Raw genomic sequence first — 17,077 nt, forward strand, 5'->3', positions numbered from 1 at the left:
ATACCACCAGAGAGTGCTCTGCAGGGGAAAACATCCTCATACCCCAACAGCTTTGCATGGAAAGTAAATACTAACGCAAGAATTCAGCAAGGCACCTATCTAGGAACAACTGCTATTGTAGATACAATCAGTAGATGTGGATCTAGGAACTTCGAAAGTTCTTGCAAAGGATTATTATACTAGGGGTTTTGTAACTGGTTAATTTCCCCACATTGGAGTATTTGCAACATGCTTCATGCAGATGGCTTCCAAGACCAAATTTGATTTAATGGGCAAGTTCAAATTGCTGTTCAGAAAGTAAAAAAAATCTCTTGGGAAATTGTGGGCTCCTAGTACTCACCAAACTGTAAATGGCATCTAGTGCAAAAAGATACAACCATGCCAAAATTTAAAATTTGGAAACATGCCAACGAACAAACCTAAAAGATCTTCAGCTATCACACAAAAGCAAAGCAATGAAAAATCCTTTTCTTATTTCTTTTCCTTTTTTTTTCGGGGTGATGGACATATGCTGAAGAGAGATGATGAACAGGCTATAGTAATGACATAGAACCAATGTTTACCTGTGCATATGCTGGGTAACTTCCTCAATTCTTTTTCTCATTCTATTCTCCTTTTTCGAAATAAAAAATAAAAAACTGAACAAAATAAAATCCCACAAAATAAAGGCATCTTCTATCCATCCATCCTGTTCACAAATTTCAATATGATGGTATATATAACTCGGGGGTGGAACAACTTTGCGGGAGTCCCTGGTATTTTCCCATTCAGATCCAGCAAACTCCAAAAAAAAACCCTCCAAAACAACCCCAAAATATTTGCTAAAAGAAACCCTCCCTAGTCACTACACTTTAGATATCCGCCTATTGTAGTAAATGCCACCCAAGCACAGAAACATCATAAACTGAGGACAAGAGAATCTGTGGATCCATCTCTTTCCAAGAACCAAAAAGTTTGCCGCAGTCATGATTCAGGCATTTCAATGTAACTTGTTCTGATCATAATCTGGATGTTTGGGAAAAGAAAGCATGAGTTATCAAACTTAAGTAGTACCCGAATTCCCATCTGGTTTTGGTTCTGTTCGGACATAGGTGAGACTGCGGGCAGAGGGGGAGACAACACTGCTGCCAGAGAATGCAGCACTACTCTCGGCCGGACTGCCCTGAGCATCTCGCTTCCACTGCAAACTTCTTGCACCAGGTTTCACATAGAGTCGAGGCCTAAATATAGGAGTGCCTCTTGGAAAAGGTGTTCTAGCAAACCTACCAGCAGCATATGAGGAGCCACGGGAAATGCGAGGCCATGTCATAACAGGACTAGCTTCTTGGTTGGAAGAGCTTCTCTTCATGACCTGCAGCACAAAAAATAATGTTAAGATGCCTATCAAATCTTGGAGCGGACCCCTAAGACAGTAATAAAATGTGCATCAGTTCCAACAAATTTCACATCAAAGCTAAATCCTAGCTGCCATTTTTTCAAATTTAAATGAACACATGCTTTAAGTTCTGATTGCTCTGTATAGAAAATAAGAAGCTCCCTTGTTCTCAATAAGAATAAAAAACGGAGAATTGAAAATACCAGTTTAGATTCTTCATCTACAAAATGGCATGCATGACTCTACCTACTCAGACCATGTGATTTCTGTGAAACAACTCCACACCGCACAATAACCATTTACCAGGAAAAAAAAAAAACTGTTAAAATCATCTAGAAATCCCGGAATATCAGGAGAGCTCAAACTTGATAGCTCGGTGTGTGCTTGCAAAAGAACTGAGGCCTTTCAAAAATATATGTAACTGAACAAATCTCGACAGTTTCCCTCAACTTTCCATCATGGAGTCATTCCATATACTTTTGCAATACTTTTCATTTACGAATGCATGCACGCACACAGGCAAGTGCAAGCACTCACGCACACAAGAAAGAGCATGCAAGAGTATAAAAGTAGCAAACCATTGTGCCTCCATGAAAACTTGCAAAACAGCTACTAAGCCACAGCCAATGAGGAGCAAATGCACATGACCATGGTTTGCTTTTTAGTTCTAAACATTTAACATGATAAAACTATCTTGCAGCTGATACAACCATTGATTTAACTTTTTCAAACTTCGGCAACCTTGCTATCTACCAAACCAATAAATGAAGTTGAAAAAAATAAAAAATAAAATGCACAAAACATCCTCCTCAACTGACAGACATGCATCCAACAAAAGAACAGAGACAACAGAACAGAAAAGGATCCCAACTAATAGCAAATTAAGATGCAGTCTCTATTTTCATTACCTTGACAATCCGTGACATGAAAGAGGTGCCATCAAGAGATAACGCATTGTCAGCTGCCTCTTTCCGCATAAATTCCACATAAGCTGACCTGCATAATCATATTGCTCAGCCCCCTCGAAAAAAAATTTCCAGAATTTGCTAAGGAAACAGATCAGAAGAATGTTAAACAACTCTCACCCTGTTGGTTGCCCTGTTGCTGCATCAGTGACTAGAACCACTTTAAGCACTTCACCAAACTTATTAAAATGCCGTGACAGACTGTCCTTTGTCGCAGCAAAATGAACCTGTGAAGACAGCAATGAAAATATGATCAGGATACAGCAATAAATACTCCTTCCAAGCTACAGCTTGATCCACATCAGTACTTACATTGCTAACAAAAATGGTTCGAGAATCAGCATCCTCTAAGGGACGACCTGCAGTATATGAACCTGCAGAATCATCAAAAACAACCTCATCTAAATACTTGGAAAAAATGGCCATAAGAAACAAAAAATGACAGATATCAGAATGGCAACCATCTTGCAGTAGAGAAGCTTAAGATGATGTCAGTCATGAGAAACACCCAAAAGGGTAGAGCTCCAAAAGTTGCAACATCACTAACATAAACTGATTTTGTTTCCCATTTTAAAAAAAAAAAGCAGATTCAATAACACTTATAAAACACACATGAGAACTGACCAGATGCAGATGATGGAGGCTTCTGAGGTTCTTGCTGAATATCACCTGCAGGTTTTACCTGTTCATAACCACAGGAAACATCGTCAGCAGTCAATGCAAAGAAAGAATAATAAGTAATTTCATATGAAAAATAGCAAGAATAATAATGAACCCAGACAAACAAGACTGTCTTACATTTCCATTACTAACTGAGACAGGGTTGCTAATTTCCTTCATTAGCTGAGCACCAAAGCTCCCAGCATCTGCCTCGTTATCCTGAACTGATTTCAGATTATCCATTACAGTATCCCTCGATTCTTGATAATGAGGTGGTCTCCAGGTATTTACATTCACAGAAATGTTCACTATCTTACGAGAAGTGTTCGCAGCTGAAACGGATTGATCCTGATCCTTAGCTACATTGTAGTTTGACATGAGTGAATCCTTACCCTTACTTCCCAAATATGTGCCAGTTTGAGAAACATCCATAACCCTATGACCCACAGGGCTGGAATCATCATAAACTTCATAATCAGACATCAAACCAGTAGTCAATCCAGCTTCATGCCCTGTCATATTCGTAGTCCCTGCACGTCCGCAGTACTTGCTTCTTCGAGGATAGTTTGAGTGGGTTTGTTCCTGAATTTCATTAAAATCTTCATATTCATCATCTTCAACAGCATGATCTCTAAATTCTGCAACTTGTTCAGTGATCAATGATGCATCCATGTCACGACCAAGCCGGTCAAACACACTTCCTGAAGATTTAACTTTTACTACATCTTCAGCAGCTTCTCGCACAGCTTTTAGTACAGTAGCCATCGGATTTGGAACTCTTGCGATTGACTGGAGCCTCCTAGGACGATCAACCAATGATGTGTCTTCAGTGGATGCAGACACCACTGAGCGAAGACGCTTCCGTGAGGGCTCTTTTACACTGCCAGATGGTCTCAAAGTTCTGACAGCATCTCTCACTGCAAACTGAAGCAGTCGTCGAGGAGCACCACTGGTTGCTTGAGAAACTGCATCCCTCTGCTGAAATATTAGTGCATGCGAAATTTGATGATCAAAAAACAAGGCGCTTATTTTCATTAAAAAAAAAAGATGAATTTTGAGTTCTGAAATTATATTAAAAATTTGCAGCATAATGGTATCCGGTATTCACAACCAGATGAGTAGGAATGTCTATTGGTAACCCTACCACCAGCAATCACACATCATACATCCTCATATTTTAGGTAAGAAATATAATTCACCAGGTCTAAACAATAGGAAATTAGTTGATTTACTTTGTGTATGTTCACTTTAAAAATTGAAGTTATTTTATGAAGCAGAACCCTCTGCAGTATAGTGTGCAATAGAAGCAGTTCTACTATAGTTTTATAGGTGAGTGAGGGAAGAAAATCATGGCCTCAAGATTGTAACCAAAGCAGCATCATAAATCTCCTAATTTCCTAATGTCCTACAAAACATGAATATGTGTGGAGTTTTATATGATTTTAAAGAACTTTAGTTTATATCATAAATCTCCTAATTTCTATTCTTGACTTCCCAAACACCTTGTTACTAACCATAAAGATAAAATAGAATCACTTAACTTTTAAGCCTTACTACCCAATCAAATGTGAAAGAAAAATTTGAAATCCAAACCTTCACATGTTGTTGCTCATCATGCCGACTCCTTTTCTGCTCTTGTGGGGGTTGGGGAGATGGAGATCTTCTTGCACGACTGGCTTTTCCATGAGTTTTTTCCTCTAGGTGAATGTTATCGACCACAGAGCTTCGAAGAGGAGGCGGCTGGTTCACGTCTCTCGCTACACCTTTCCATTCTCTTTTATGCCTGCCTCTACTTGAATTATCAGGCTTCACATTTTCATGTTCTGAATCCAATTGATGAGATTCGTTACCCCCAGTCTGCTCTATCAGTGTGGGATTTGTTCTGGCCACTTCATCTGCATGAGTCTCCGGAGGTTGTACATACATATCCAGATTTGTAGCCAGGTGATCCCATAGCCTGTTCAAAATCAAGTTAACTAGTGAAACAAATGGGAATAACTTAAAACAAAGTTGTCAACAAATATTTTTTTTACAATATCAAATGTATCAAAAACAGGAATGGATCAAATTACCAAGATACAAAAGAATCACTGTCATCCCCCAAAAAAACATTCAATTCATTTCTTGCTTCTTCCTTATCCCTGCCATTTCTCAGCAAGACAATCACATATTCCTGCGAATGCAAAACTCTTATGAAACATTGTAGTGCTGAATCATTTAGAAACTCAAAATATTTATGGTTTAGGCATGGAAGAGCATCTTGTTAAATCCTCTGCTGAACCATGGAATCTCTGAATAATAGAGGTGTTTAAACATATTATAAAAAAGTTTTTAAAGACCTAGCTAATAACTAACAGGACTTTCACATGCTAAACACAGTATACATAACAAAAGAACATCAAACTGGAACCAAACACCTAAACTGACGTTGGGTAGAACTTTCTGGACCAAACCTTTACAAACAATATAGGAAGAAAGATACAGGTAGTTGCAGGCTACTCAAATTTATTGACAAAATTGCCCAAAATAATGCAGGAGCAGTCCGGTCTTAAAAATTATTTTTATTTTCTGAAATTATTATTAATTAATTTATTAAGAGTATTCACATGTGACTTTTAAAATATTTCCTTGGTGGTTAATTTTGTTGCATTGCAACCAAGACTAGTGAATCCTTTTCCTACAAAGATCTAGGGCTTTAATTGGCATAAATAGGCTGCAAGGATTATTTTCTATAGACTTTTTGATCTGTTTATTTTTCAATCTATTCAGATTTTAGAGGTTTCTTGGTGAACCAAAAACCTTATTATCTGGATCCCAACTTGAATTTTATTATATTTTAGCCATCATCCAGCTGTAAGTGTAGTTTTCTACTGTTTTCCTCTTCTCAACCTACATCACAGAATTTCTCAAAGCATGACCTGTAACATACATCAATATCTCCAAAATACATAAGCATATTGGCTTCGCACTTAAAACCCCAGTCCAGGTCAAACTGTACAAATTCTGACCTGATAGACAAGACTAAACCAAATAGAGATAATTACTCCCATAATCACACAAAAAAAATAAAAGCAAAAGTAGCCTTGTATTTAAAAATAAAATAAAAAATCTACTTCGAACTCCATGTCCAATTTGAATTCAAATCCCACCGTGTACCTGAGCACCAATGAGCACGACATGATACCACAAACAAATTTATAACACTCCATTTTCCAGCTAAATTCCATCTCACTTGATAGAGCCCGCTCAAATAATTGAACAATCCATATGAATAAGGGCAAGAAGCTCAAACAATCTCAAGTACAAATTCAAAATCCCGCAACGTTTTGTACTCTTGCCTTGCCTTTATTCACATTCATAAAGTACTGTCAGTTCTAGATTCTCTATGTAATAAAGAATTATAATAGCTCTGTAGCATGTTCAACAATAATGAGGCAAAATGCTATGAGCAAAGTCATTAATTTGAATCTTATCTTTCAGCAAAACACCAAATCCTTAGAAGTTTCCACAACCTAGACCTAACTACAAAAGATTTATTGTTTGGTGTTTAAATTCATTAACCAAAGCCCACGTGAGGAAATCAAACATGTCATAGCAAATAAAATATAAAAGCTCTCTATCCGCAGAGTTCCTTGCAGTGATCAGATATCAACCATCAACGAGACACCTAGCATCGTAATAGCTTCAGATCTCTGAACTGAAACATTCCTATAAACACCTAGAGGGTTAGATATCATTCAACAAACTATGCCCGCATAAAATGAGGTCAATTTTTATAACTACTTGGCGCATATCCCTCGCACAATTTTGCAAATTGTCCAGTACAAAAGCAAACGGCTCTCAACTACAATTGCACCATTTATCTTCTCACCAACACGCATCACCAATAATCTTACTATGTATGTCCATATAACCAGGGACATAAACAACTAAGAGAGAGCTCTACCGATTCTAAATCCTGCCATTTTCACCTCTCTTAATGTAGGTCCAGCAGCAGCATTCTCCACTACAGGCAAAGCCGCATGGTGAAATTCCACAGATACTTCACCAAAACAGTCCATTCAATAAACAGCATAAACTCAATTCAGCTTCAACTAAGCCTCAATCCCAAACTAGTCAGGATAAAATGAACCCCGCCATTTAATAAAAGGAAATGAACAATAGCACGATATCCAGAGTCCAAAATTAGCCAGTCAAATTAAACCCTAAAGAAGAGAAAAAATTCACTAAAATACGAAATTCAAAAATTCAAATACACAAAAACGACGAAGATTGTTATCCATGTATATGCGTACCACAAGAACATCGTCAGTGTAATCGCCCATGAACTCCTTAAGCTTCTCGCTAACTCTATCTCTCAACAAAGCGGCCCCATCTTCACTAAAATTTACCCTAAATTTTTTATCCACGCTTCCCATCTCACTCAATCAATCAAAAAATCAAAAACCCTAATTAAATTCTCCGGCAATAAAATCGCCTCCAAAAAAAACAATGATTGAAAATCTACGATTCTCAAAACACAAACCCTAAGTTCGAGGATTTAAGAGGCAATTGAAATTCTTCGAGATAAAAGAGATGATGATAAATGAGGTGAATGCGGAAGGGTTAAGATTTTCTCGGGAAAGTGAGGGAAAATTCTAGGATTTTGAGGTTTCATAACCCCCGAATTTTAATTTTCCGGGGTTAAGGTAGGGGTTGTGGATTTTACAGGGAGAAATAAATTTTGTAATTGCGATACTGCGTTTGTCTATATATACCCACCGTCTCGCCAAGGATAAATAAAATTAAAAATAAAGGTGTTATTATTATTATTATAATATATATAATAAATAACACTAAATGCGCTTAGTTTTCACAATAGCAGGTAAATAACTCTATAAACATGCTATGGTTTAATTATTTTTTTCATTTTTTTACTAATTTTTTTAATATTGTAATTTGCAGCATGAGTCAAAAGGATTTTGAAAATCAATTAAATAATAATAATACCTTTATATATATTAAAGCATAAAAAATAAGTATTATCACAAAACTCATTTTTTTTTATTTTTTATTAATTTTTTTAATATTGTAATTTGCAGCATGAGTCGAATAGATTTTGAAAATCAACAAAATAATAATAATATCTCTATATATATTAAAGCATAAAAATAATTATTATTACAAAACTTATTTTTTTTATTTTTTTTACTAATTTTTTTAATATTGTAATTTGCAGCATGAGTCCAATAGATTTTGAAAAACAACGAAATAATAATAATACCACTATATATATTAAAGCATAAAAAATAATTATTATCACAAAACTCAATTTTTTTATTCATGTTAACCTTTTCCAAACCCCCCAACTCAACAATAGTCGTTCTCTCACCATGAGTCCCCACCAAATATTTCGCAAGATATCACATAAAAATCCCAGCTTTTCTTTTCTCTCATCCGGAAGCAAACACTTAATGTGTGTTTGTATTTGAGGTGGAGGTTGGGTGTGGGACCCACTAAAAAGCCATAAAAAACAAGAAAAATTAGCTTTTGTGGTTGAGTTTTGTGCATAAATGGGTTGTACCCTACCACAATCTCAACCACAAAAGCTAAACCAAATACATCCTTAATCAGAGCAAGGTCAATTCAAAGCTCCCATGTACCATTGATATAGAGATTGTTGATGGTGAAATTGGATTTATTAGTGTAGATCTACTAGGTTTTTTATGGTGGAGCTAGATTTGCTAATGGGGGACGAGGTAACATTGTTATGTGGGGGGAGACTGGTGCAAAACTTTGGAGAAGGATTAATGGTAAAGCTGGACTTGGTACAATCAACCGGCTATTACAATAATTTAATTTGTTTGGTATTATGGTAGCTGTTGTGGTTGTATTTTGAAAAAAGTTATTTTATAAAAAGTACTTTTAGTTGAGGTTAGTTTGGAAAAATATATATTTGGTTAAAACAGTGGTTGAAATTGAAGTTGAATAAAAAATAGCTTAACGTTTTTTGTTAAAAGAATGCTTTTCAAATTGAGGTTATAAAATAATTAAATATATATATATATATATATATATATATATATTGATGGTTTTTAATTTAAATATTGTAGATTTAACTACTGCTATTACATCATGAAATAAATAATATTGATATCAAATATTTTTTATTGTTCCATTAAACTATGTGCAATTTCATAACGTACGAAATCTATCCAACAATGACTATTTTTCCATGGTTTCTTAAGCGCGCAACAACATCAAGTAAAATATCATCAAGAACAAAATTGAGGTTGCGATCAAATTCTGCAAATGCTATGTCATCAAGCGATTTCCTTCTAATTTTTTGAATAAAACACAATTAAAAATAAAAATTGAATTTTTTTTAACTCGATCGAACCCGACAAGAACAAAATTGGGATTGAGATCAAATTCTATAAATGTTACGTTATCAAACGATCTCCTTCTAATTTTTCGAATAAAACACAATTAAAAAAATAAAAATTATTTTTTTTTTAACTGGATCAGACTTGGTTCAATGCATTTAGCTTTAGACCGAATCCGGACCGGCCGGAACAGTGGCCGAAACAGTGGAGTTGAACTCTCCACTGTTCACTTAAGTGAATAGTGGAGAATGAAACTCTCCACTGTATAAAAACACAGCAGGATGAGAAGCATGAAAAAATTATTTCAGCAGAACCTACGGTTAAACCTCATTTTTAGTGGGTCCCATTAGCCAAACCACAACTGCTACTTATAACCACACACTATATTATTGAATTTAAAAAACAAAAAGCAACAGCTACCGCAGAGCCAAACAACTTCTAAATGTTAAAGTTTAAGAATTAAATTAATTTAAATAAATTAATGATATTGGAAGAATAAATGATATATTTGGCGTTATGATCCAAGCAATTTCAAATTGTGGTCATGTCATGTGGTAAGATGAGAACATCAACCTCGACATTTTGAAGCTTTTTACCATTACAGGTTCTCTCATTTAATGAGTTGTGATGGACCCAAGGAGCAAGAAGTGATTATAAGAAGGATATTTTAAAGACACCATTAAAAGACCTAAATTATATGGTAATGTGGGGAGACTAATGCAAAACTTTGAAGAATGATTGGTGGTGGAGCTGGATTTGGTACCAAATATAGGACAACTTTATAAATTAGTTTAATCAAGTTCGTACTTGATTTTCTAGGTCTAGAAATATAATCATTGTATTAATTATATTGTAGTCCTTAATTTCTAAAATATATTTTAATCAAGTCATACTTAACAAATCATCCTGATTTAATTTTTAACTAATGGTTCTTAACGTGTATGACTCATTAGGTTTCTAATATATTAACCCAAATAAAAATTATAATTCTAGTTAAATAGAATTAAATTAATTAAATTAATTAATTAATTAATATTTCAATAATTGATTAATTTATATTTGAAGATCAGGTGCATAAGATTAGGTGAGTCATCTAACAATGCGTCATAATCCTTTAAATATTAAAAAATCATTAATGGTTTAATTTAATCTTTTAGTGACTGTTTCTCAGTGTAATTAATATTCTTTCATCAATAATGCTCTGATTTAACATTAAAGCATGAAGTATGTCTATCATGTTAAATCATGTTTGTTCTCTACATAATAGTCATTGATTGTTTGAATAAAATTTGAAACACTTTTCAAATCTCATTCCACTTTAGCCAAGAATTTCTCAGTCAATACTATTTGAGAACAAATGAAACATTTTTTATAATTCACATAAGGTGATGAATCATCTCTTGATCACTCAAGTACTTTCATATAGTTCATGTTATACTCAATGTCTGCTCTTTCGTTACCTCAATTAAGATAACATGTTACAGGATCAAAGCATAACATTTTCTATATAAGATCTTTTAGGGATCTCAAGTCTAAGGATCACTTACATAACTGTCATGTGAGTCTTTCCATAGACATGGGTAATCTCTCCATATGGAATTCTCATGCGAGTCAGTTTGGTATACATATCTTATGACAAGCACCTATATATTAGTTCTAAATATCTCTTATACCTCAACTTATAAGAACATATGCTTCCTTTCATAAATGAAAGAACATAATATTTAAGATAAGGTGATGAATCATCTCTTGATCACTCAAGTACTTTCATATAGTTCATGTTATACTCAATGTCTGCTCTTTCGTTACCTCAATTAAGATAACATGTTACAGGATCAAAGCATAACATTTTCTATATAAGATATTTTAGGGATCTCAAGTCTAAGGATCACTTACATAACTGTCATGTGAGTCTTTCCATAGACATGGGTAATCTCTCCATATGGAATTCTCATGCGAGTCAGTTTGGTATACATATCTTATGACAAGCACCTATATATTAGTTCTAAATATCTCTTATACCTCAACTTATAAGAACAGATGCTTCCTTTCATAAATGAAAGAACATAATATTTAAGATAAGGTGATGAATCATCTCTTGATCACTCAAGTACTTTCATATAGTTCATGTTATACTCAATGTCTGCTCTTTCGTTACCTCAATTAAGATAACATGTTACAGGATCAAAGCATAACATTTTCTATATAAGATCTTTTAGGGATCTCAAGTCTAAGGATCACTTACATAACTGTCATGTGAGTCTTTCCATAGACATGGGTAATCTCTCCATATGGAATTCTCATGCGAGTCAGTTTGGTATACATATCTTATGACAAGCACCTATATATTAGTTCTAAATATCTCTTATACCTCAACTTATAAGAACAGATGCTTCCTTTCATAAATGAAAGAACATAATATTTAAGATAAGGTGATGAATCATCTCTTGATCACTCAAGTACTTTCATATAGTTCATGTTATACTCAATGTCTGCTCTTTCGTTACCTCAATTAAGATAACATGTTACAGGATCAAAGCATAACATTTTCTATATAAGATCTTTTAGGGATCTCAAGTCTAAGGATCACTTACATAACTGTCATGTGAGTCTTTCCATAGACATGGGTAATCTCTCCATATGGAATTCTCATGCGAGTCAGTTTGGTATACATATCTTATGACAAGCACCTATATATTAGTTCTAAATATCTCTTATACCTCAACTTATAAGAACAGATGCTTCCTTTCATAAATGAAAGAACATAATATATATTAGTCTCTACGGCTATAATGAATGTCTAATATTTAAGAAAGTATTAACCAGAAACATTTTAGAAACAATGTTTTGATAAAATAGGGATCCTATAACTATAACAACTTTATGATTTTATTTGCAAAGCATTTTTATCCCATGAACTTTAACTTTACTCTAGATTTATAAATCAAATATTAGATTTATTAATCTAACTTTACATGAATATTAAAAATAAATTAAGCTTTTATTAATAATAAATATATATTTACACGAATATAACATTGTCACATGTAACTAACCGAGTGATTGCAATGCATATTAAACTAACAGGTAATGAATCCAGGGGGTGAACAATTGGCTCTAAAATGTGCTTGTCTGGTCCAGGCTTGTGTTTGGTATTGTGGTAGCTTTTGTGATTGTGATTTGAAAAAAATAAGTTTAGAAAAAAAAACACTTTTAGTTGTGAATGATTTGATTAAAATATGTGTTTGATTAAAACCATGATTGAAATTCTTGTCTGGCAAAAAGCAAGTTCAATGTGTTTAGTTAAAATTGTAATTGAAATTTATGTTGATAATAAAATGACAAAAAAAAACATATAATTAATTTCTTATTTTACAATTACATTTATGTGCATTTGATTGTTAATGCATTGTAAAAATAGTCATGCGAATAACAACGCTGGTTTTATTATCTCATTTATTCGCTACAATTTCATCACAAATATAATTCATACACAAAGGATTATGTATTTCATTGTAATGTAGTTGTTGCTTATTACTAAACTATAAAAAACATGAGCAATTAAATTCATCCATCTAATTCATTTTACTTTATCATTCAATAAATTAATATTAGTATAAAAATGATCGATTAATTTTTTAAAAAAAACAATGATTATCAAATAGCAAATACATGCATTTCTTATTCATGAATCAAGAACCCCAGGCTAAAAAAACAAAACTCATAAATTTTTTAAGCTACAAAATGAGTTTGAAGCTAAAAAGAAAATGATTTCACATGGTTATAATCTAAGCTTTATGATCTGCATCTCATCAAGAAATTCATTCAAACTCACTGAAAAAAATTAGTCTTTTGTTGCTTGCATCAAGCACTCTTGATGTATATCTATGCAAATACAAACTATTCAAACTCTTAGTGAAAATTTATTTATAACTCTCTTGTAGTTCTTACAATTGTCTCTTGAACCAAGAAAGTTTTTGAAGGTTATTTCAGCATATGTGTCTTTTCAACAAATAAAAAAAGGTGGGATAAGTGGTTTAATAGAAGTAGGTAAAAATGGTTTCACCAAAAATTAAGGTCAAACCTTATTTATTGATAGGTTCCATAAAGTAAACCACATTTTATTTTGTAACCAATACTATATAATTAAGGTTGAACAAAAAAGCAACAGTTACTATAATAACAAATAGTCTCGAAAGTCTGTTTGGGAGTGTGGTTATGGTTGCGGTTGCTTTTCAAAGTGTTTTTCACTTAGAAATGTATTAAAATAATGTTTTTTTATTTTTTTAAATTTATTTTTGACATCAACACATGAAAATGATATAAAAATACCAAAAAAATATTATTTTAAAATAAATAAAAAATTAATTTTTTTTCAGAAACACTTTTAAAACATAAAAACGACATCAACACATGAAAATGATATAAAAATACCAAAAAAATATTAATTTAAAATTAATAATAAAATTAATAAAAACTTAATTTTTTTTCAAAAACACTTTTAAAACATTAAAAACAAACAACATTTACTAATTAGTCTTCAAGGAAACAAAGTTGGCTTTCAACTTCGGGGTGTTGCCAAGTTGGGCCATATGGACCCCTGGGTTCGATTAAGAGACGAGAAGTGTGGAGATGTGGGTCAACAAGGCTTCTAGTAGGCTAAGCTGATCATCCTTGATCTAGTGAAGTAGTGGGTCACATGCTATGCCCATGCTTGATAGGATGCAATTTAAATTTGTTCCCGGGTGAGCTTGATGTCCCATTAGGACTCTGGGATGGTGTTTCTTTTGGGGCAAACCAGCACCGTGTATTCTACAGTAGAACCTAAAGCAAGGCATGTCTTATTTAGCGCGTGATATTAAACTTGTAGACATGATTCATGATGCTTTAGTTAAGCATGAAACAACCACACTCCATGTATTGTTCTTGTTCACTCTTACGCCAAAAACCAATGATGAAGGCAGTTAGCAGCTTACTCAACAAATGAAATTCTGAATTAGCTCACTCCATGTTTCTTTCCCTCCTCGACTTCTTAAATTTATCCATATTGAAGAAACTTTTGTATCTGGAAAGTATGTATATGTCCATTCTACTGTACTTCATTAATTGCGACTACTGAAAAAGAATTTATTTAGCAATTATCGAATAGTTAAAGCCTTAGAAGTCCACATAATTAGCTGTTGTGATGTTATTTCTAGATTGAAAGCATGCTCGAAACTCTCCCATTCCTTCTTGTTACTTATGGCTATTTCCTTTTCAAACAAAAAATTGTGTTAGTTTTGTTTAGTTTTTGCCATCTGCTTCTTTGATCATAATTTTAGGCTGTCATTGGTCATCTCTCGATGAGAGTCTCTGTGTATGTTTGGGGGGGGGGGGGGGGGGGTCAGAGGCTCATGTGCATATTTCGGTGGTCTCAAACGTGCTTGTGGATTTGTGATGGGGAGGATAGTTGCCTTTGGATGTCTGCTCATTTTCTTTTTGTGTTATTGAAAGTAAAGGCGATTCTGATGCAGGAAAATGGAGCAGAACAAGACCTGAACCCCAAGGTCCTTCAAAGGCTCCCAAGCTTTGCGCCAATAGCTGTGGGTTCTTTGGAACAGCAACAACAATGAACTTATGTTCCAAGTGCCACGATGACTTCATTTTAAAGCAAGAACATGCTAAAATGGCTTTATCAATATGCTGCGTGTGTTATGAACGTTTTCTCTCTGTTGACACCACAAGCAATGCTGTCATCGCTGTTGCTGTAGATCCACCAGCTACTTCAGCAGTGCCATTGATTAGCTCAATACCGGCATTGTCTGCAGCTGCTTCCAGTACCGATCACACAAGTGTGAGAGAGAGAGAGTCCTAACAGGTGCAACACTCGCAAGAAATGCATTGGTTTAACTAGATTCAGTACTTGTCATTGCGAGAATCTTTTCTGCGCGCAATTCATCACTACCCAGACAAACATAATTGCTCCAGTGACTATCGATCTGCTGGTCAAGATGCCATTGCCAAGGCAAATCCCATTGTTAAGGCTGAAAAGCTTGATAAAATCTGAAAGTCCGCCATTGAACGAAATACACTCATATGCTGATTACTATGTACAGGGCTTGTATGGGGTTATCTCCTTATGTTAGATGTCCCTGTGGCTCAAAATGTTAAAGTTGCAGATAGTCAGACATGTCCCCTGTGGGTTATCTTCTTGGGATTTTAAAGCATAAAAGGTATATTTTGAAGAATATTTCAAATCAGTGGCTAGATATAATTGTTAGGTAGTGTTTGATGCGGAATGACTGTGGTAGTTGTTTTTTAAAATTATTTTTGTTTAAAAATATATTAAAAAATAATTTTTTATATTTTAAAATTTATTTTTATTATTAACACATTAAAATGATTTAAAAAAATTAATTTTTTTTAAAAAATAATTTTTAAAAAAATCACTGTTATTACTATTTTAAAAATATATATTATTTTATTTATTTCCAAATAAAAATACTTCAAAAGATAGCCAATAGTATACTCTCAAACGCTATATTAGCGAAGAAGGCACTCGCGGTACTAAAAATATTTCAAACATGAGAACCTCTTTAAACAAAATAGATAGTTCAGAGACTTCTGATCTCGTCAACCCAATTGTGATCTTATCCCAACGTGTGACCGTTCGTACATCCCACGGGTCCCACTCTGTAGTATATATGGAAAGGAAACCAGCCTAGAGCCAGGTTCATGTGTGGCCAGCCATATTGCCTCGCTTTCTATCCTTCCATGTGGATCCGCCACGTGTTCAGATAGCTCTTCTTGTTTGACTACCCAGAACAAGTCACACAAGCTGACCATGTCATGTGGTTGACCCACCACTAACCGTCCAAGCTTTTCAGGCGTTGATTAGCCGCGTAGGTATGCTTCTAGCTGTCAGACCATGTCAAGAACTCGTGGAACTTGGAGAGTTCGATCTTCAAAATGGTTTCCAGCTTGAAAATAAATTAAAGCACAGGGCTTAAGAGTAATACCGGGCAGGACCTGAGCCTCCCGTTCCTCGGTTAAAATGAAGAAGATCGAGATCTACGATCGTGGAAGGATATTGCCTTTCCTTTTCCTCTTTGGGCACGAGAAGGTGTCGTCTTCGGTACTGGAAAGTAGGATCGGAGTGCATGAAGATGGAGGGATTGTGTGTGTCTACAGATCTCTAAGAGGTAAAAAAACAAGGAATCACGTTAATAGTTGATGAAAAACTTAAGGGATTCAATGTTATTAATGTCATTAAAATACGCTGGTGCCTAATCCATTGAGTTTTTTTCTTGGTTTGGTTAAAAACTCCATTGAGCCTTGGGCACATGTGGGGGGGGGGGGGGGGGGGGGGGGGTAATCACCCTCGCCCTCTCCTGAAAACTTCACTAATTATAGTTGGCTATGGGTTGAATCTATTTTTTCCAGCGTAAAAAATAATGTTTAAGAATTGTAGGTGTGTTTTCTAATAAAAAATAACTATAAATTTAAAATATAATATATATTAGACGATATTTTTAAAATTATCTTGATACAATGATAAATTATATGATTTTTTTTTTAATATTGAAATGACAGCATATTAAATTGATCCGAGTTAATCTATCAAATTTATAACTCAGATCATGAGATTATGATAATCTCATATAAAATAAATCAAGATAAATTATGGAAATAAACTCAATATTAAATAATAAAATTTAAAAATATATTAAATT

The 17,077-nt window shown here is 34.0% G+C and overlaps 2 protein-coding genes across 3 annotated transcripts; one reads left to right on the forward strand and one right to left on the reverse strand.

The window, feature by feature from the left end:
• Positions 1–572: 572 nt before the first annotated feature.
• LOC7480090 (uncharacterized) lies at positions 573–7,732 on the reverse strand. Of its 2 annotated transcripts, none has more exons than XM_024593679.2 (9): positions 7,296–7,732; positions 5,073–5,173; positions 4,594–4,957; positions 3,139–3,975; positions 2,965–3,022; positions 2,653–2,714; positions 2,461–2,567; positions 2,284–2,371; positions 573–1,351 (listed from the first exon to the last, which is right to left on the reverse strand). In XM_024593679.2, the coding sequence occupies exons 1-9, from the start codon at positions 7,416–7,418 to the stop codon at positions 1,043–1,045; spliced, it is 2,049 nt and encodes a 682-aa protein (XP_024449447.1). In that variant the 5' UTR covers positions 7,419–7,732; the 3' UTR covers positions 573–1,042. The 2 variants fall into 2 exon arrangements, with proteins under 2 accessions (XP_024449447.1, XP_024449446.1); XM_024593678.2 differs by having other exon boundaries at positions 3,139–3,978.
• A 6,975-nt stretch (positions 7,733–14,707) lies between these two features.
• LOC18095113 (zinc finger A20 and AN1 domain-containing stress-associated protein 2) lies at positions 14,708–15,411 on the forward strand. Its single transcript, XM_052456670.1, has 3 exons — positions 14,708–14,721; positions 14,859–15,196; positions 15,281–15,411. The coding sequence occupies exons 1-3, from the start codon at positions 14,708–14,710 to the stop codon at positions 15,409–15,411; spliced, it is 483 nt and encodes a 160-aa protein (XP_052312630.1).
• The last annotated feature ends 1,666 nt before the right edge of the window (positions 15,412–17,077 follow it).

This window comes from Populus trichocarpa, chromosome 1 (genome assembly GCF_000002775.5).
Source record: "Populus trichocarpa isolate Nisqually-1 chromosome 1, P.trichocarpa_v4.1, whole genome shotgun sequence".
In the NCBI taxonomy this organism is placed as follows: domain Eukaryota; kingdom Viridiplantae; phylum Streptophyta; class Magnoliopsida; order Malpighiales; family Salicaceae; genus Populus; species Populus trichocarpa.